General features: G+C 34.2%; 2 protein-coding genes across 2 annotated transcripts in view; one reads left to right on the forward strand and one right to left on the reverse strand.

Moving 5' to 3' along the window:
• Positions 1-2,041: 2,041 nt before the first annotated feature.
• LOC131849734 (protein SYS1 homolog) lies at positions 2,042-4,822 on the forward strand. Its single transcript, XM_059199849.1, has 3 exons — positions 2,042-2,447; positions 3,563-3,684; positions 4,215-4,822. Exons 1-3 carry the CDS (start codon positions 2,268-2,270, stop codon positions 4,402-4,404), a joined length of 492 nt encoding a protein of 163 aa, XP_059055832.1. The 5' UTR covers positions 2,042-2,267; the 3' UTR covers positions 4,405-4,822.
• Positions 4,823-15,532: 10,710 nt separating this feature from the next.
• Positions 15,533-21,356, reverse strand: part of LOC131849596 (protein 5NUC) — a 37,542-nt gene continuing 31,718 nt past the window's right edge. The window contains exons 12-16 of the mRNA XM_059199700.1: positions 20,831-21,010; positions 19,365-19,489; positions 18,670-18,777; positions 17,456-17,552; positions 15,533-15,786 (exon numbers count right to left, since the gene is read on the reverse strand). Of these exons, the coding sequence (XP_059055683.1) occupies positions 15,703-15,786; positions 17,456-17,552; positions 18,670-18,777; positions 19,365-19,489; positions 20,831-21,010 (594 nt within the window). The 3' untranslated portion in view covers positions 15,533-15,702. The remainder of the gene's footprint in view (positions 15,787-17,455; positions 17,553-18,669; positions 18,778-19,364; positions 19,490-20,830; positions 21,011-21,356) is intronic.

Here is a 21,356-nt window from a genome sequence, read left to right on the forward strand (position 1 = left end):
CTACCTGCCAATAAAAGTCCCGTCAAAATCCGTCCAGCCATTTCAGAGATTAGTCGGAACAAACAGAAAGACAGACAGACAGATAAAAATTGTAAAAAATGTTATTTTGGTGTATGTACCTTATTTATATTCATGTGCATGTAGCAAAAAACGGTTATTTCAATATTACAAACAGATACTCCAATTTTATTTATATGTACAGATTATACCTACTATGTTGTCCCACTGATGGGCAATTTCCCCCATGTATCTGACCAGCTTCACCTCGATCGTTTAAAAAAACACATCCTAATAACGATTATCATATGCGTATCCTGTAATTTTTAACGTTCTTTCAAGATTTCGTCAATACTGAACCGATTTTAATTATTCTTGCATCTTATCAATTAATTAATTGGTTGCTTCCTCGCAGGCCGAAGGGACTTTATCAGTCGTTGGATTTGTCATTGCAGTGCTTAAAAACGCAAATGTTATTCACTTTAAAGTATAGTAGTTCACTTTTAAGTATATATAATGTGACCAGACGTCAAGTTTTAAAAGGAACTGTCACTTTTTAGAATTACGAGTCTCGGTGTTCCCGAAATGAACGCTGGAATGCAAAATTTTCGCGCTTTCGGTAACCGTGCGAAATTTTGAGTAAACGAGCCGTAAAATTTTCTGCGTTACTGAATCAGAAATGAGTAGATCCGCAGAGGAACCACAGTGACCGACATAGTCCGAAGAATTGCGACACTGAAGTGGCAATGGGCAGGGCACATAGTTCATAGGACAGATGGCCGTTGGGGCAATAAAGTCCTCGAGTAGCGACCACGGACCGAAAGACGCAGCATGGGAAGGCCTCCAGGTGGACCGACGATCTGGTTTAGATCGTTGGAAGGCGTTGGATGCGAGCAGCGCAGGACCGATCGTCGTGGAGATCTTTGGGGGAGGAGTTTGTTCAGCAGTGGCCGTCTTCCGGGCTGAAATTATGATGATGATGATAATAAAACGTGCCAAGAGTTACTTTACTTACTTACTTTTTCAAGAAGATTTTAAGTAAGCTATGAAGATTAACTTAAAATCTTCTTGAAAAAGCAAATTTGTTCTTCTGATAAATATATAAATATAAGTATACATTTTATTTTTATCAGATAAATATAAATATGACTAAACAAAACGTTTAATTATATTTATCGGCTATATTTTTAATTCGTAATTTTTAGGCTAACTTTACCTGAATAGATAATTTAAAAAAGATTTTATTTCATTGACTGTCTGTTAATTGACCTAAATAAACCGATGTCCCGTTTTGTGCCGAAGAATAAGTGGTCACATTATATATACCATACCTAATTCTGTTGACTTGAAAATTTAGACTTCGTCTCGCTCTGCGAGTTCTACCAAATATAAAAAAAAATGTGTTCTGAGGAATTCTTTAAAATGATTCCTACAGCAATATTGCAACACACGGCTCACTATGGGCATGGAATTTATATATTTATTTATTTGTACATATAAATACAACACAGCTGTTATACATTGGACCTCAAACAAGTCAATATATTTTTGAATCGCGGTACTTCATAAAAGAATTACCAGATTATATTAATAATAGTAACGCCATAAAGCGTAAAAAATCAGCAAAAGCTGAGAAAATGAGACAACAGTGAAAATAATAATAATAATCTCAGGACAATTCACACAACGCCATCTAGACTCAAATTAAGTTAGTTTAAGCCTGTGTTATGGGTATTAGATAACTGATACATATATATAGATATGTTTTTCTTAAAAAAATACATACATAATATATATTATACATAGAAAACAACCAGACCGATACAAACTATTATAATCATGAATATAAACTTTTGTGCCGTGCGAGAAATCGAACTACGGAGGTAAAGGGGTGTGTTAAACCACTAGGCCCCCGAGGCCGTCAACGATGACCATTGTCAGTCACATATCTGTCATATTGACACAAATATTGACATATCCACTGTCAACGTGTACGTTGTTAACTGTCAAATGCCATCAGTCAGTCAGTCAGTACAGTATTTGTTTCGAGTCATTTAAGAAAAATATAACATCAAATTAACCTTTTTCTCCGTATAATATCATTAAACTTCCATATGTTTACAATTAAACGATATAGTAACTGCGAAAAGCAAACGTGTAAACTATTACCAACTTAAATCAGCATAAACTGGATAGAAACGAGAGTTTTTTTCTTAAACTTTCGTAAAGTCAAAACATTGGATGTGTGACACGAGAGTTCTCCGCGCAAAATGTCGAAAATAAAGAAACTAACGGGCTCGTTCCGCTATACGCAATGGGATCCGTGTCTAATAATTTCACAGATAGTGGCAATGCAGTCCGTAATGTATCTAACACTTTGTTTGCTGACGGCTATCATGCAGGACCTCACAGGTTCTACTAGGACTTTGGACCATCTATTTGAGTATCATGTAAGTCTATTTTAGTTTGTAGTAATAATGTTACAAAGAGAAAACGTGGTTGTTGTTCTAAAGAATGTTATATAATAACTGCACCAGTTTGTGAAATTCTGACAATGTTATTGTTGTTGTCTCAAAGTTAAATGTATCTTCTAGGTTTTCATTAAACCACTGATCGATCTGGAGTAAAATAGATCAAGTCCTAAAAACCACTGTACCCCACGTTCCTCTACCAATCTAAGACATTCTTGGTCCATTTCTCTTACTTCATATTCAATGTCCTGCCGATTGTCATTTCAGTTTCTTCATTGTTCTGACTGCATCAGTCTATTTTAGTGGTTCCCGATTAGTTTTTGCTGCGTACCACTTCAAAAAAGATCTCAAACCTTGAGTACCCTGTACTGTAGCAATTGTACTAATATTATAAATGCAAAAGGTTGTGAGTGGGTGACAAGTGGCGGGGGCAGCCGAATGACGAGATATGGCAGGCGTGGGATAGCGCATGGTGGGTCATAGTGCTTGTGCTCGGTGCCTTGTGATTTTACAATGATGACTGTTATAAAATAATATTTTGGTAAATTGCTATGTGCTAATATGCTCTGATTTCATGCTCATTTTATCATTCTCCACTGGTGCCCAGTCAGCATAAACTCGTAGTGCATTTCATGCTCATTTCATCAAACCCCACTAGTGCCCCACCAGCGTAAACCGTTAGTGCAGATGGGTGCATCTTTCCATTATAACCATATATTTATATAAAACATAGTAACTGTCCCGGCAAACATTGTTTTGCCATATAAATTAATAATGCTATAAAAAATAGGGGTTGATGATAGAAGGGTGAAAATTTAGGATTGTATGTTGTATAATAAAAAAATTGAAACTAAAAATTTTGTCTAAAAAATAAAATTTAGGGGTGGACTACCCCTAACATTTAGGGGGATGAAAAATAGATATTGGCCGATTCTCAGACCTACTCAATATGCTCACAAAATTTCATGAGAATTGGGCAAGCCGTTTCGGAGGAGTATGGGAACGAAAAACTGACACGAGAATTTTATATATAAGATATAGAGTATCATTGGTAAATATCATTAATTTATGACTATAATGTAATATTGTTTCAGGAGATACATGTAAGGGACAATGAGGGCAGATCTGTGATAGCTGCATTTGTTCTGAATGCAGTTATTGGATCGTTCATGCTGTGGAACATTGTTGGTCGGACTAAGTTGTGCTTAGACTTCAGGTTTGTTATGTAATACATATATATTAACTGGTTGTTGTATCTATTTTCTTTACTAACATGTGGAAGATCTTCATAAGACCGTCATCTCACCAGAGGGATGGCGGGGTGGTGTGTGGACCTATATACATTTTCTGTCAGCTTATTTTTGCTAATCTCTGAAAAGTCTCTACCAATTTTGACGAGACTTTAGTTTACTTCTCTCCCAGATAGCTAATGTTAAAATGAGTGAAACAGCTAACCGATTTTGACGAAATCTTCAGTCTGAACCAATTTTGACGCGATATTATAAGAAGTAACTTAGGCTACTTTTATTTTATAATTTATATTTATTTAAATAAAATAAGTGTTAAAAAAAACTTGCTTCTTTTTGACATCATTTCACAGAATCGCATGTAGTGGCGGGACTTTATCTTGTAAATAGCTAATATTATAAGGAGTAACTTAGGCTACTTTTATTTCATATTGAATTCCACAGATGAAATCGCGGATAACAGCTAGTAATTAATATAAAATGGTCGCATTTTTTCCAGCTGCACCTACCATGGCATCCACCTAATAGTCTGCTGGATATACAACGGAGTCTTCCCAACCACCTTCTCCTGGTGGACCCTGAACATAGCCTGTGCAGCCATCACCTGTGTGACGGGGGAGTTCCTGTGTCTCCGAACGGAGCTGCAGGCAATCCCGCTCAGTAATATAGGCTCCAAAGTGGACTTATGAAAGTTAATGAAATATAGACTTGATAGCAACTTGCAAGATATGCTCAGATCTCTGTCGTAGTTATATTATACTAATTCTAGTTATCGTAGTGTAATGCCTAAATGAGGGAAAATCATCTATTCAAATTCAAAATATAATAGTAGCCAGCCTCGTCAACTAACGCCGTAAACGAACGACGCTGGGGTGGTCCATCCCAGCAGTATGCCTGAGTAATGAGCATATGCTCTAGGCCCGTACCCGGCGGCCCAAAAGGCCCCGCGGAAGAACCTCCTGCTGCTTCAAAATATCTTTATTCATGTTGGTCTATTACAGACTTATGATATGTGAAATCTACCGTCAGTTCCGAATGATTTCGAGATAAGAACTGACAAGAAACTCAGCTCCTATTCTTTTCAAATAAATGATGAACATGTTGACAGTAATATCTATTCATTTAAATTCAAATTTGGGAGAATAGAGTGACTGATAATTATAACGTATACTAATATTATAAAGCTGGAGAGTTTGTTTGTTTGACCGCGATAATCTCAGGAACTAGTGGTTCGAATTGAAAAATATATTTTTGTGTTGCATAGTCCATTTGTCGAGTAAGGTCGTAGTGTAATGTTATATAGCTTTAAGCTACGACTATATAGAAGCGAAGCATCAGTGAAAATGTTGCAAAAACGGGGGAAATTATTAAAATTTGAGTGCTTCCTCGTTTTCCTTTTGCGTGCGCTGCGTAAACGGTACAAATTGTCCAAAAAAAATGTATGAAAGAATTATTCCTTTTAAATTATTTAAAAAAATATCCGCGACTAATCACGATAGTGTTTTTGAAAGTTGGACCCTGGGGGGAATCGGGATAAAGTATTTTTTACCAAGTATGGGACTTACATAAATTCTTAAGCTACTTGGTTTCGCACTCATGAACATAAATCATCTAAAATTACAACTTAATCTTTCAACTGTCAGCTGTCAAGATGACATTAACGCCCCTTCCCTGAGACCGATTACAGGACTTCTTACAGATAGAGCTATAATGTCCTAGTATAATAATTGGCTCTGCAGAGGAGAGAAGTATTAGGGATGTTCGATATACCACGATATTAAATAAATATCGATAATGTAGTGGGGAAAATATTGACATATCGAGGTTTAACCTTCGATAACATAGTATCCTATATACATGATAACCTAAAGAAAGGCAGTTTAAAACGTTAAGCGACATGATATCAAATAAACTAAGAAATATATACGTTTCTCATACTATTGTATTACTATTTATTGTACATCAATACTTATTTATTGATTTCTAATATCGATTATACAGGCGATCGATATTAGAAATCGATAAATATGTATCGATGATGAGATATTTATTTAATGAATGATAATGGTGCACCTATTGTTCTAACGGTATACGATGGCGGAACACCAGTGGAGGATAAGATGAACATGAGATCAGCTCGGTTGTGGTTGTTAATAAGTTACAAAGTTGAAATTCTGTTGTTGAAATTTTGTTTGTAATTATTTATGTACAATTAATAAGTTATAATGATGTATAATTATAATAAAAGATTATTAAATTCACAATGATGTATATAATGTTGTGCTCCTTGAGTGATTCTCCATGAGCTATGAGCCATTTTGTATTGCTGTGGCACACACATGCAGTTTTACCCATATTCTATTGTATTGGTTTAAATGTTCTGTAACGTATACTATTTGTGATAAAACCTAAATGTATGTACTAGGTTTGTTCCCGGTGTGTTGTTTACACATCAGGTTATATGTTGAGCGGGGCGCGTTTATTTTAAAAAACTCGACCTCGACCGATCGGATTTTTTGAGTGGTAAATGGCGGAGGCCGAATAGATATATTCGATGAAATTTTGGTCTCGATCAAGCAAGTTTCGGAAGAGTATCGTTATAAACAATGCAAATCTGATCTCTGAGATCGCTCCGCGCTCCACTATAGATATAGAGTAAAAGCCAAAAACAGGTTTTTTAAATCATATAGTTAACAAACTTACAATCTGAACTTCTATAATTAGTTTTTAGAGTAATTAATAATGGAGATATGTGTACCCTTGGTAATTTAATGGTTTAATATACATTAACTAGCTGTGCCCTCGACTTTGTCCGCGTGGGATTGTGATCTTGATACTATAAAGAAAAAATAATTAATAATCTAACCCAAAAAAAGCCAGAGTAGCAAGTTTCATTGATCTATCTTTAAAAATAACGAATTTCCATTCAAACTTTCATTCCCCATTTTTTTTATATCCTTAAAGGTAACATTTTTACAGCTCTATTGTCTTATTTATTTATATTTAATCAGCAGCTTAAAAAATAAGTTTCACGCTCCTAGCTTTAAAAATTACGACACTTTTACAACACCTTTAGCCCTTGTTTTGGCAACAAAAAGTACTATATTGAATCAGTCCAATATGTCCCCTCCGATTGATTCCCCGTCCAATTCAATTGGAGAACGAAATTACGACGGCCTGAGCCGAGGTTCGAACCCCTAACGGTGCCCTCACGTATACGTCAGGCAGGAGCTAGCTTTCAGCCGCTCCATAAGTCCTTCCGCGGATTTGGAGTGCCATCTGCACTCGCTCCCTATCATCCGGTGAAACTGTAAAGGCCAGCTGCGGCCAACAGCATCAGAGTAGTCCCGAAAAAAAACAGTATTTATTGGATGAGTTTAGCAGTAATGTTGGCATGATTAAATTAAGTTCTATCGCTGTAAATACCATATGAAATTGTCTCTTAAAAGTGCCTATAAAACAAGCATGTTTTGTCCTTTACACACCTGCATATTTGGACAAAGACAGCATTATAGAATTAATGTGTAACGTTTTAAAATTTGGTACATTTATATATATAACATAACAAACTGAACAATTCTATGAACGTTGTAATACAATGTATTTATTAAATTGTAATTAATGTAAATAAATTATTCTATAATTTATTTTTAGTATCGTTTCACTTCCAGTAGCTATCCTATGTAGTTTGTATTATGACTTCCGGTTTCGAGAGTAGTGGGGCACAAGATGGCGGCCTATGAACAGTGACTCGGACATTCGCCATTATGCGAGCAGATCGCTAACGGAACGGACGTGGACGTCTATCCGTCTATTCATTTATTTTAAGCAACATTAGAACTACAAGATATAGCTTCTTTTAAGTTTGCAAAAAGCCTTAATACACCTATTTCAATCAATAATACAGCTTGCATTGCAATCTGTGGTTATAATGATATAATCTATAACAACCCATCAATATAATACTGCAAGATACCTTTTTTTTTTATACCACGTAGGTGGCAAACAAGCATACGGCCCATCCGATGGCAAACGGTTACCGCAGCCTATGGACGCCTGAAACACCAGGGGTGTCACATACCTTTACTGCCTCTGTTCTTAAGTTTGTAAAAATATGTCTGAAAGTAAAGTTGTTGAGTTTAATTAATTAAGTGCTAATTGGTAGTTTGTATTCACACTTCAACTTAAAATGTAAAGTAACAATAAAATTATTTAAAAGAGCAACACGCAAGTTTTTTCCTCGTTCTTCTTATGATGAAACAGCTTTCTGGAGCGGTAGATTAAAAAAATGTGATGACTACTCAAAAGTGCTTCAATGTAAGTTTATTTGAATAAATTATTTTCTATTCTATTCTGCCTTAATCCCACCTATTTTATCTGGCAAATATCTCGCATTTTAATCTGGTAGTAGGGTGTGATTAAGCAATGAATTTACAGACGAAATATTAAATAAATTTATTTTATTTATTGTAATGTCCGTAGTGCTGATCATAACAATAAATACCGCTTCGCTTCGGAACAATCTGTACATATAAATAAAATTAGAGTGTCTGTTTGTAATATTGAAATAACCGTTTTTCACTACATGCATATGAATATAAATACGGTACATACACCAAAATAACATTTTACAATTTTTGTCTGTCTGTCTCTGTTTGTTCCGGCTAATCTCTGAAATGGCTGGACCGATTTTGACGGTACTTTTTTTGGCAGGTAGCTGATGTAATAAGGAGTGACTTAGGCTACTTTTGTTTTAGAAAAATAAAGTTAAATTCCACGCGGACGAAGTCGCGGGTACTGCTAGTAAATAATAAATTTATTTTATTTATTTTAATGTCCATAGTGCTGTTCATGTAAATTGATACCTACTGCTTCGCTTCGGGACAATATATGAAATAAAAACAAGTTAGTATTTGATTTGATCTAATTTAATAAAATAACAATAAAACATCAGTGTTAGCAACAAATTATGAATATCACAAAATTTCAGAACACCAGCCGATATAACAAAACATCATTATCACGCAATCATGTTCACAGCTACACTCGAGTACAATAAAAATACTAATTATTAATAATATACATTCAAATTATAGAATAATACAATAAAAAGTGTAATACATTTGTACGTATATCGTTAGGTCTATGAATCACATGTTTTACATCTATGGTTTAGACCAGAGGTTCCCAAACTTTTTTGTGTCGTAAACCCCTTGTTTATCGGTTTTAGGTAGACCCCCATTCTTGCCTAGTATTGATTTTTTGTAAATTTCTAACTGTAGTAAAGTTTAGTGTTAAAAACAAAGTGAAAACAACAAGATGACCCCTTGCATGTCATACCCCTGGGGGTCGATATAGACCACTTTGGGAATCACTAGACATATATAATAGAAATACTGTCATTATATAAAATGTAATAATTGAATAAAAAGTTTATAGTCGTAAATTTCAATTTAGTAATATTATATTTTCGATGGATGGAAGAAATCTGATAAAAATATAAGTGAAGTTAATGGTAATAAAAATATGTTAATTATTTAACAAATCAGTTTTAGATACCTTATTTTTTTTGTACTTATGAAAAAAAAAACACAATGTCTTTCTGTTTTTATATTATTACTAATATTTATAAATATAAATTAAACAACATAGTTAATAACATTATAAATCCAAAATAAAAATCGATTTACAAACATAACCTAACTTTCAAATTGTACTAGAATCAAAAACAAACATCTTATCTCAACAAAACAACCATATATGTGCGAACTTATACTGCCATTGATAAAGCTATAAGCTCTAAATGGTAACAAACTGTTATATATATTGTCTTAAACTAAAAACAAAAGAACTACACTGTAACTCCTGAAAAAAAAAACAAAATTGACCGGACATGACAATGAAAAAAAAACCAAAAGGCTAATTCACATTACTAAAACTTTAGCTGATGAATAATGAGAATTAACTGTACTTAACAGAAAAATGGGGAATACTGGTCATATGTAGAGTATAATAATAATCTCAGGACAATTCACACAGCGCCATCTAGTCCCAAGTTAAGCTAGCTAAAGCTTGTGTTATGGGTACTAGACAACTGATACAAGTACATAGATAATTTTTTTTTGTAAATACATACATATTATACATAGACAACACACAGACCGATACAAACAATCATACTCATGAATACAAATGTTTGTGCCGTGCGAGGAATTGAACCCGCGACCATCGGAGGTAAACGGTGGCTAGACCGCTAAACCACCGAGGTCGTCATAGTATAAATATTATATTTAACAGTTTTTCACTTTATTTAGAATATTATAGAAATTATTAATATGTATTGTATAGTAAAACCTTATCATAATGTGTTATAATAACAAAGAGTTACAATTTAAAACTATATCGAGGAACGGAAATATATAACAGCATTTTCTAATGTGCATTCACAAAAATAGATAGTGTAATAAACCTATAGGTTACGTACCTACATGCTATTTAAAACGTATAAAAAAATATTAGTATTTTTTTTAAATTTTAAACTGTTGACAATATAAATTATTCAGCAGATAGTGTAATAAACCTTTAGTCACCGGCGGATCCAACTTTGGCGCCAGGAGGGGGTCACATATACGTGGTCAAGTCCAGAACTTATAATTTAATTTTGATAACAATAGATACAAGTAAAAAGTAGGTATTTTATTAATGTACGTAAGTACTGTACTTAAAAATATTAATAAAAGTTGTATGGTGACAAAATATATAAATAAAATCATTTGGGGCCTCTATCATTGGTCAAGAAGTTTTTAAGAATGAACGCGCTCCGCTCAACATGTGACCTGATGTGTAAACAACACACCGGTCACAAACCTAGTTATTATTATTATTAAACTGAAACGTTTCTATCATTCTATTTTTTCTTTAGGCCAAACGCCGTGAATATGATAAAAAAAATGGTTTAGAGAAAGAAATGATTAAATATAATGTAATGTCTTATTGAGAATTCGTAATTAATAAATTATTTTAATCAATGGTAACTTTCTTTAATTAAGTTATATATACATAAAACAAAAATAGAAAAAGAAAACGACAATAAAATGTCCAATTAACATAGTTATCACGGTACACGCACAGAAAAAAGTACTTGAAAATTGTCGAAGAAAAATTACCATCATACATTCACTCCCATAAAATTCAACAACACAACATCAATATTATCAGAGACACGAAAAGCAATCTTATTGCTTAGAAAATAAGGCATATTAAGACATAAGCACTAGATATTCTTAAGCGTTACATGTATTTTATATAAATATTAGTAGTTGAGTTACCTTTATTCGTTCATTCGTATTTACAAACGAGTTGTTTCGTTTCCAAATATAATTAGATTACAGTCAAAATTTTAATCAATGTCAATGAAAGTCATGGAACAATTTATTTGAGCTAAACAAGTAATACTCCAAGTAATAATACAATACTCAATTGTCTTTATAGTGAAGTCTAATTTCGTATGATACAATTTTTAATAAGAAATTACAATTATTTTTTTAGTCCAAAAGACTGCCATAGTGAATTTAAAGGCCCTATTCCACGAGATGTCTTGGAAGCATGTTGGATAAGATTATTAGTGTATTGTGAATAATCGAGCAATCTCGTTGTTTGGGCCGTATCAAACCCGCATTGTTAGCAAGACAGAGCGGAGCTCTATTAAATTAAAAAAAACTAGCGTGTTTCTAATAGACATACAACTATCATATTTCTAAACTAATAGTGCGATTACTAAATGTTTGTATGGCTCCGAGCCTGTCTTACAACCGGTAATACATAAATTACTTAATTTAAATGGACTTATGGAGACCTAAAACCAAACGATCATACTCTGAGCTAGATACAATTGCACTTAGAGACTGATCAATTGTGTGTTCATGTGTGTTCATGTGTTAATGTGTTCTCCTATTTCATTCGTTTGTAATAAAAATGATAGAGAGAGGATGTGAAATCACGTTAGATATACATGTAAGAATAGATGCCATCTGTACTGTTTGTCTTCCTAATACTCTCAGACACACCACTGTTCTCACTCGCCGTTCGCAGTTTAATGGCCGCATGACGCCAGCTGTGTGCGCGCGAGACGACATACTTCTTCTCTTTCTCACATATGTACGTACTATACTATTGATATTGAAATATTTGTCTTCCTAATTATCGGCTCTTATACATTGAAAACATATTTAATCCAAGGTGAATATTCGCAACAGTGCATTGTTCAGAATTTTAATCTATGTTTAAAATAAAGAAATAATTAACGGAAGCCCGTTATGAGTTCAAATTTTATATTTATACTCCAACGTTTTAGGAAGAAATATGTAATTATAGGTGTATAAATTATTATATATTTACGATATCTAAAGGAAGTTAATAAGACGAATAACAAAATATATTACTACACTGCGCATTATATAATGGTTGGACTGTCAGGTATATAAAAAACTAGAAAACAAAGTATGTTAGATAACTTAGTGATGCTCTCAAATTATGAAAAAGTTAGCTCTGAAAATCCATTATAATACAACGCGCAGTGAATAATATAAAATTATGTCTAACATTATATGGAATGACAACAAAGTTTCCGATATATTTTATATATATATACTAAAACATTAAACAATTTTTTTATAACAATGTTGCATTGATATGTTGATGATTCGCAAAATATATTTTGTAATCTGTGCCAACTGCGCGCCAAAACGCTAGGACTAGTGGCGCCCTCTGTGCAGTAATATTAATCTATACTATTACACTACGCCTTGTGTACATCTATAAAAAACGTCACACGTTAAAGGGAAGAGCAGGGAGGGGGTCGACGAAGTTTGAGAGTTACTTTTTTTTGACGTCACATTTCGAGTAGTAGCGTTTAAATATTTACTACTTTATCTGTATAAGCACAAGGCATACATTTCTTTAACAAAATATGTTGTATTGCACCAAGAACAGCGAGAAGGGTTTCGAGGGGAGGGGAAGGGGGTATTCATGTAATTCGTATGACGTGTTTTTATAAATGTACCCTTTTATATCTAGAACAAAAATTGTATAGAGTCACTAACCGAGAATCGAACGGAAGACCTATGAGTATTATAGCCTCGAGCAATACTATTTAGAGGTAGATAATGTAAATTTCTATAATACAAAAAATCAGCTAAATATATACATATATGAGGTAAGCATGTTTATATGCTATGACGGAAAATATTAAAACTTATCTATATATATATTAATTTCTATTTAAGTATATATAAAAGTCATATATTGTGCAATTCTATTTCAAGCACTTCGTGATAGATATATATATATATTACCACAGATAAAAAAGCAGTATTCATACTGCCCAAAACATGTGGGAATACAGGGTAACAATTCTTATTTTTATCAGTATGTATTTTAGCCTATACAATCAAGAAAATATATATACATCTATATTACGTCGATTCTGTGCATTCGTTTCGAAATATATGAACTGTTTACTATTTAATACATTAAAAAAAAACTAAATACAGTTGAGTTACTTGCCAGTTCGTTTTAATTGAATCTGTAAACTGAACTGGACGGTAGCTAAACAAAGTTTATTAGAAAAAATTACTTGCATAAGTGACTAAAATGTGTTATATGAATTTGAATTTAATATATTCAATGTATAATTGTATCCAGTGACGTAAAAATAGGATGACAGCGAGGGCAAAACACCACGTTCTCCCAGCCACAACCGTAAGAGTAACAATTGTTACATAATTTAAAAAATGTGGTGTTATTGAATTACATATTTGTAATATTATATAAGTTAATTTTTAAAATAAGTTATTATTATAATATTATATATAAGATAGTCGTAATTTTTATGTAATACTTAATTTAAAAATGTGCTCATTATACAATATTTAAATAATATGAACGAATGTAAAATTTGTCAAATACAATACAAACTTAAACAGTTCAATTGAAAATTGTATAATCTTTTAAGTAGAGATGTGTTAACTCGAGTTGCGGTGAATTCTAGTTAACTCGAGTTGAATTCTGCCAACTCGAGTTGGAAGAATTCAACTGGTAAATGAACGAATCAAGCGAGAGCATGATTCGGTCGTCGAACAACAATGACATGAAATTTTCCGATCATGTCATATAATACAATTTTCAATCGTCACAACTGTTTCAATATTGATTTGAGGGCGTTATCATTTTTTTTTCGCATGTTCGTACGGATATGTTATCATTAAAATGATTATGCCTTCTATAAGTCCTTCCGTGGCTTTGAAATGCCATTTCTACTCGCCCCCTATGATTCCGTGAAGCTTTCAAGGCTAGCTGCGGCAAACACATTAGATTTGTTTGAAAAAATAAAAAACAAAAAAATAGTTTATTCCAGGTAACTCGAGTCGACTCGAGTTACCTGAATTTCAACTCGAGTTAACTCGAATCATGTTATTACGAGTTAGCACATCTCTACTTTTAAGTGTGAACGAATGAGTGAATGAAATATTCTCATTCTTTGTTGTTTATGGTCGCGTTTATAAAATTTATAAGATACTAATTACAAATATATGCTTAAATCAGCTTGATAATGGGTTTATAAATTTACATAATGTATTCTATGCCTAAAAAGACTCACCCAGCGTATTTGTTACAGGTAAATCAGTTTAAAGACGTTTTTATATTCGTTGTTGTGTAATACAGACAGTCAAGAGGGAAAGGGATGGATATTAACATGAACAACAGTCCATATTACTAACAATCCCTACATATAACATGTTTGTACCGTGCGAGGAATTGAAGTTGTGACCATCGTAAATAAAACGGTGTGATAAATTTCAATCTACCCGCTGCTCTTCTCCCGTGATCATGGCGGTTGAACCACTGCCGAAATATCGGGAACTCAATAAAAAAAAACGTGGTAAGATACCGTGATTTTCTAATTATAAATAATAACCGCGTCAAACTAAAAACAGTATTGATATATTGGGCTCGTACTAATGGAATATCAAGTAATATCATGCAGATTATGGAAAAAGTTGGAGTCGAGTCGTATCAACAACTAAAGGGATTGATGGAAGATCGTGGAAAGTGGCAAGAGCTCCACCGACAAGAGTGCGGTTCTTAAATTATATATGAATATAAAGTATGTACATATATTTGTTTATCTGCTGACCGTACAGTATACAAACGCAAGAAGTCTTTAAATTGATTCACCTGTACTCTATTTATACCATAGATTAGTAACCATAGTCTTTTAATATCATTAGATAAAACACGTATTACAATATCACACTGCTGGGCATTTATTTAAAAATAAACAGCCATAGACAACTTTATTCATGAAACGCTTTTTTTTAAATTGGAACCGCAAATAAGCTTTCATCTCACTTGATGGTAAGCGGTAACCGTCGCTTATTTACATGAACAGCAATATGGACATCACGTTATCATGTGATAGTCGTGATACCACTCGTGTTTTTCAGTTAATTTCAGGTAGTGCCACAACCTTTTTGAAAATTAACAAAAAGCTGGCAACATAGGTAACGTTAAATTTGTCTCGAGATAAAGAAAAAAACAGATTACAAGCAGAAAACAGATAATAGGAGGGTATTATCTGTTTTCTGCTTGTAATCTGTTTTTTCTGGCAACATAGGTAACGTTAAATTTGTCTCGAGATAAAAAACAGATTACAAGCAGAAAACGGTTAATACCCTCTAATTGAAACGGGGATCGAAATTACGATCGCCTGAGCAAAGGTCAGGCGGGAGTTGGCCTTCAGCCGCTCCATAAGTCCTTCCGCGGGTTTGGAGTGCCATCTGCACTCGCCCCCTATCGTCCGGTGAAGCTGTAAAGGCCAGCTGCGGCCATCAGCATTAGAGTAGTTCAAAAAAAGGTAGTAATTACTGGTACATGTGTCGCAAATGATAGTAAGCGGTAAAGCAACCCAGCAGAGGATAGAGTAGCTCTTAAGGCGAGTTCTCGTCGTCAACTTCTCGTATCACAGTGTCAGATTCCCAACGCGTCCTCTCGCCTATTAGAGCTTGGAGTTTCTGCGAAACAAACATTTTTTTTTAATTTATTTAGGACTAACAAACAGTTATACAATATTATATAGAGAGATAAATGTATCACCAACGACGTTAATCATAGTTAACTTAAGACAATAATTTTATAATCGTGCAAATTTATTAGTGGTGAATTTTATACAAAGTTACAAATATCGACTCAAAATGCAACTTATTTGTATAAAGAAAGCGTAAAATGTAATAAAATAAAATAATAATAATAAAAAAAAAGGAATTACTAAGAATAAAAATTAACATATAATATATTAAGTTACTTAACTATATGGGTATCATAACATTAATAATAATAATAGAATTGCAAACTCTTTGGACATTTTTAAATATTAACTAGCTTTTACCCGTGGTTACGCGCATTTTTTTTTAAATAAACAGTATCCAATGTTCATTCTAATACCTCCAAGAACATTCGTACAAAATTTCATGACGATCGGTTCAGTTTTTTGCGTGAATGAGTAACAAACATCCGTACTTTCACGTTTATAATATTGTTAAGGTTGTTGTTTATATATTGAATTCAATTCAAAATATCTTTATTCATGTAGGTCTATAACAGACTCTTATGATATGTCAAATCTACCGTCAGTTCGGAATGATATCGAGATAAGAAGAACTGACAAGAAACTCAGCTCGTATTTTTTTCAAATAATAGTGGAACATGTTTATAACAATACATCATTAAAATTCAAATTTGGGAGAATAGAGTGACCACCAGCATATGCTATCGCAAAGAACAAAAAATTTAATCAGTGTTCACAACCTGAACAGACCAGTCTCCACAAGCAGCACCCGTTCACGAGTACGACGTATGAGCCAGCCATCATTGCATTCAACCATATTTGAGGAAGTATATTTTTTTTTTATTGCCACTTTTGTCTTGCTACTGTTTGTACCTTCATTATAAGTATTTACCATTTTCTTACCACTGTTTGGTTTATGTCATGCATAAAGTTCATTCATTCTATCTCCCACAAAGAGAATAGAATAGAAAATCCATCATTTAAATAAACTTAATTTAAGTACTTTTGAATAAGCATAGTTATTTTATTTAATCTACCACTTCCATCCAATTTCATCATACAATAGTCATATCTCAGGACAATTCACACAGCGCCATCTAGTACCATGCTAATATGAACTTGTGTTATGGGTACTAGATGTATATATCATTGGCTTGAATACAAATGTTTAATCCAGATTATTACCAATCCCCTTTCCCTAGTGCGAGGAATCGAAGCCGCGACCAGTGGAACTGAAGCGGTGTGCTAAACAAGAACGGGGATTGTTAGTAATCTGGACAAAAAACACCATTGTTAGCAATGTACCACGCTAGGTTGATCTCCACGCGATTCCCCCTGGACATCATCGTGATAAATTCCCGGTGAATTTGTCATGTTGGGCTAACTGACCTGACGTCATTCTCATCTTATCTTTCAATTGTTGCTCTAAGTTTGGGAACCTGCCAGAGGTTCCCAAACTATTTTGTGTCGAAGACCCCTTGCCATATTTTTCGGTTTTGAGTAGACCCCCCATTCTTATCTGGTATTGTTTTTTTGTAATTTCCTAATCGAATCACTGCTCTAATCAAATGTCATCGATAGAAAAACACCTAACTCTACAATGAAACAATATTTACCTCCGGCTTATCTAACACTACGATCCTGTTTTCTATCTTAGGCGCCAATTCGCACGACTGCTGCTCCAAGTCATCCAATGATGCTCGACGTGTCAATCTGAAGAATAAAACAATATCTAAATATATATAACTCAAAGGTGACTGACTGACATAGTGATCTATCAACGCACAGCCCAAACCACTGGACGGATCGGGCTGAAATTTGGTATGCAGGTAGATGGTATGACGTAGGCATCCGCTAAGAAAGGATTTCGATTAATTCTACCCCAAAGGGGATAAAATAGGGGATGAAAGTTTGTATGAAACTTTGTCAATTTTAAACCGATCGGGCTAAGACTTTGCATGCATAAAGCTACTATGACGTAGGCATCCTCTAAGAAAGGATTTTGATAAATTCCACCCCTAAGGGAATAAATTAACGTGAGCGTAGCCGCGTGCAAAAGCTAGTATTTGATACAGTTCAAATTTAAATTAAAAAATCATTTATTCATGAAATAAATATCTCCATTATAATGTAAATTTTTTTATATTATATTTTTTTCTCTATCGTCCGTATCGGTCGTAGCTATTAAATGTAACGAAACACATGTATGTATTAGTTACTAATGTAAGAACTGGTTACTACGGTATCGTTACTTTAGTAGGTACAATTGACAGTCACAACTTTGTAGAAACTCTGTGTGGATGTTTAAAGAATTAAACAGTGCTTGTGTTATGGGTACTAGACAACTGATATAATACACAGATACATTTTTTTTGTAATAACTTACATAATATTGTTAGGGTTCACATGGATATTTTCGAAAAATCTGATATTTTATACTAAAAGAAGGTAGTTTCATTATTACTCGGTATCGTTAAACTAGTTGCATATAACCCCCACTCATATCTTCTCTGTATAAAAGGGAGGGTTTTTGTAAGCCGCGGCATTCGGTCTTTGAGCACAGGATGTGCTGGTTGTATTTTAAATTGCTAAAGTGAATTGTGTTAGAGACATAGTTAAATTAATGTTATATAGTTGTTATTTTATTTTAATACATACTTTTACTAGTACATAGAGTTGATATATTTTACAATATACATAGAAAACACCCAGCCCGGCGCGGCTGAAGGTCAACTCCCGCCTGGCGGATACGATTTTAGTCTGAAAGCCCCACAAAAATAAATCGCTTAAATTTTTTATCTATCTATCTATCTATCATATATAAACGTACCTGTGATGCGTGGAATGAGAGGTCGGTTCTGTCGCAGATGACGACGCTCGCCTCAGTGGAGGTGGTCCATCCAGCTCGCTGCCGTCCAGCATCTTTACTAGACTATGTCTGTTGACCAAAAGGCAACCATATTTGCTTTTGGTAAAGCATTAAAATTATTTTTATGGTATACACACGCTCATACACGCTCAAACACGCACACACGTACCAAGACGCACGTGTACGCACTCACGGTCACACTGATACTAATAAATGCAAATGTGTGTACGTAATCTCGGCTAAGGGAGGTTTAGTACACCGGTTTATTAAGTTTATAAATAGACCTAAATATAATTTATTTATTACTTTAGTTGTTTTGGTTAGGTGCTTGGATCTGTAATATTGCGATCTGCATTGATCTATTGTGCTCGCCCTATTTCAGAGTCCGCTTCAATTCTTGTCCCTGACAGGTCTAGGCCTGTGAGGAACAAGAATGCGATGGTTTTTATCTCCTCAGGGTAGAGTGTAAACTTTCCAAAGGAGATATTTCGTTTATGCCTGAGTGGGCTACAACCTCATAAGATGTGTAGCGGCGTTTCCTCTTCAGTTTGGCAAAATCTGCAGTTTGTTGTGCATAGGCCTAGTTTTGCTATATGTTTGTTCAATACAAATGGTTAATTAAGTTTATAAATAGAAGAATTTGTGATAAGACATACCTCCTGCTCAGTGTGACGAGTGACTGCCGGTGTTTGGACGGTCGAGACTTGCCGCTCCTTACGTTGATTGCAGCGAAGTGGTTCTGTACCGCCATACCGATTTCAGGACACATGTCCTCGGATATCTGAAAAGAGGTACATTGTAGTCACATGGCCTATTATGTATGTTTTTTATGGATATAATATATAGGATGTAAGGAGGATGTGACTCAAAGAACAGTTGTTAGTTGAGAAATAGAAGTAATCTTTATTCAAATAAACTTAATATAAGCATTTTTGAATAGTCAAGTTTTATTATTCTACCGCTCATTTGGAATGACGAATGAGCAAGAACTTGTGTGTTGCTCTTTTAAATAAATATTATTTTAATTATATGAGAATGCCTTTATTGCTAATTCAGCCTACCCGAGATTTATTTTATAATATATTTTATAATAATGCACAATTACCGACATGTACCTCAGTTTTGCCGCCAAGCAGCTTGTATTTCATTCAGTAACAATTTACATTATGCTTGAAATTATAATTTATTTTTGGTAATGTTAGAATTCAAATCATTATTGTAGAAAAAATCCGATATTTTAAAAATATATTAAAAGAAGGTAGTTTGTTTTTAGTACTAATGAAGTACCCAATGTAAAGATTATTACGAATATTGTAAATAGCGCCATCTAGTATTTATAGATCGACCTACTACACTAACTTCGATCTATAAATATGGAGGTCGGTAGTTGAATAATCCTCTTTCGGTGGGTGAGCCGCGGCATTCACTCGACGAGCGCAGAGCGTACCGGTTGTGTTTTGGATACCAAAGTGAATTGTATTAGAAATAGGTTTTCCCGATCTTAGTTGGGCCTGGGGGGAAGCTGCAAGTAGTGAAGGTGAGTGTTAATGCATTCTAAAAGGGCCTTTTAAACCTACACCCGTGTCATAAGTCACGGGCGCTACTTGGGGTTTCCCTTGCGGTAGCCGGCTTCAAAGCCTCAGTCGTCCATCATACTTAGTGCTTCTTACAGTAATAAACTTTTAATATAATTAGACGCCGATGGTCGCGAGTTCGATCGCTTTGGTTTGTTAGGTTGCATTTTTTTCTGTTGGAACAGTCTTTTTATAGTGTTGATAATAATAATAACAATCTCAGGACAATTCACACAGCGCCATATAAACCCAAGTTAAGCTAGTTAAAGCTTGTGTTATAGGTACTAGACAACAGATATACATAGAAAACATCCAGACAGACACAAACAATAATACTCATGAATACAAATATTTGTGCCATGCGAGGTGTATCCCGAGAGAATCTGCAAAGGTAAAGCAAAGTAAGGAGTGCTAAACCGGTGCAGGACCACCGACGCCGTCACACACACACAAAATTATATACCAATAGTTTATACCTTAATTTATTATCCAATAACGCTTAAATAAGATGTTAAGCCTATAATTAAGAAACAAGTGAAGTTACTCACAAGCACAGTACACTTGGGTAGCATGGTGAACCCGTCGTTACCGCTGTATAGGTACTGCTTGATACCGAGTCGGTACTTCTGCTCGCGATGTAGGTATTCGTCACCAATTTTAACGACTTGTTCAGCGATGCGCCCGCCCGCCGGCTTGCTTGGATCGAAGGCGAATGATATGCCAGCCACCTGAAATGTTATCATCATTATGGGTGGCATCATGGATGTAACCACGGTGGGGCCGGATGGGGCACTTGCCCCACCCTGGCTTTGACCTGTAAGGTTTAGATTTAGGTACCCAACCTAAAAAAATAAATTATATTAGTACTATTATAACTACGATACTTAATATCCGTAAGAGAGAGCAAGGGGATTGTTAGTAATTTGGAATAGAATAGAATAGAAAATCATTTATTCAAATAAACTCAATTTAAGCACTTTTGAATAGTCAACATTTTTTTTAAATCTACCGCTTATTCGGAAAGCTGTCTCATCACAAGAAGAATAAGCAAGAAACTTGTGTGTTGCTCGTTTA

The sequence above is a fragment of the Achroia grisella genome, unplaced genomic scaffold, assembly GCF_030625045.1.
Source record: "Achroia grisella isolate CSIRO2021 unplaced genomic scaffold, CSIRO_AGI_Agris_v1 utg660, whole genome shotgun sequence".
Taxonomy (NCBI): Eukaryota; Metazoa; Arthropoda; class Insecta; order Lepidoptera; family Pyralidae; genus Achroia; species Achroia grisella.

Excerpts from the sequence above, each read along its gene's own strand:
- LOC131849734 (XM_059199849.1), top strand. The coding sequence starts at position 2,268 with ATGTCGAAAATAAAGAAACTAACGGGCTCGTTCCGCTATACGCAATGG. Across the intron at positions 2,448-3,562 it reads ACCATCTATTTGAGTATCAT|GAGATACATGTAAGGGACAA; the intron begins GTAAGTCTATTT and ends ATATTGTTTCAG. Across the intron at positions 3,685-4,214 it reads AAGTTGTGCTTAGACTTCAG|CTGCACCTACCATGGCATCC; the intron begins GTTTGTTATGTA and ends CATTTTTTCCAG.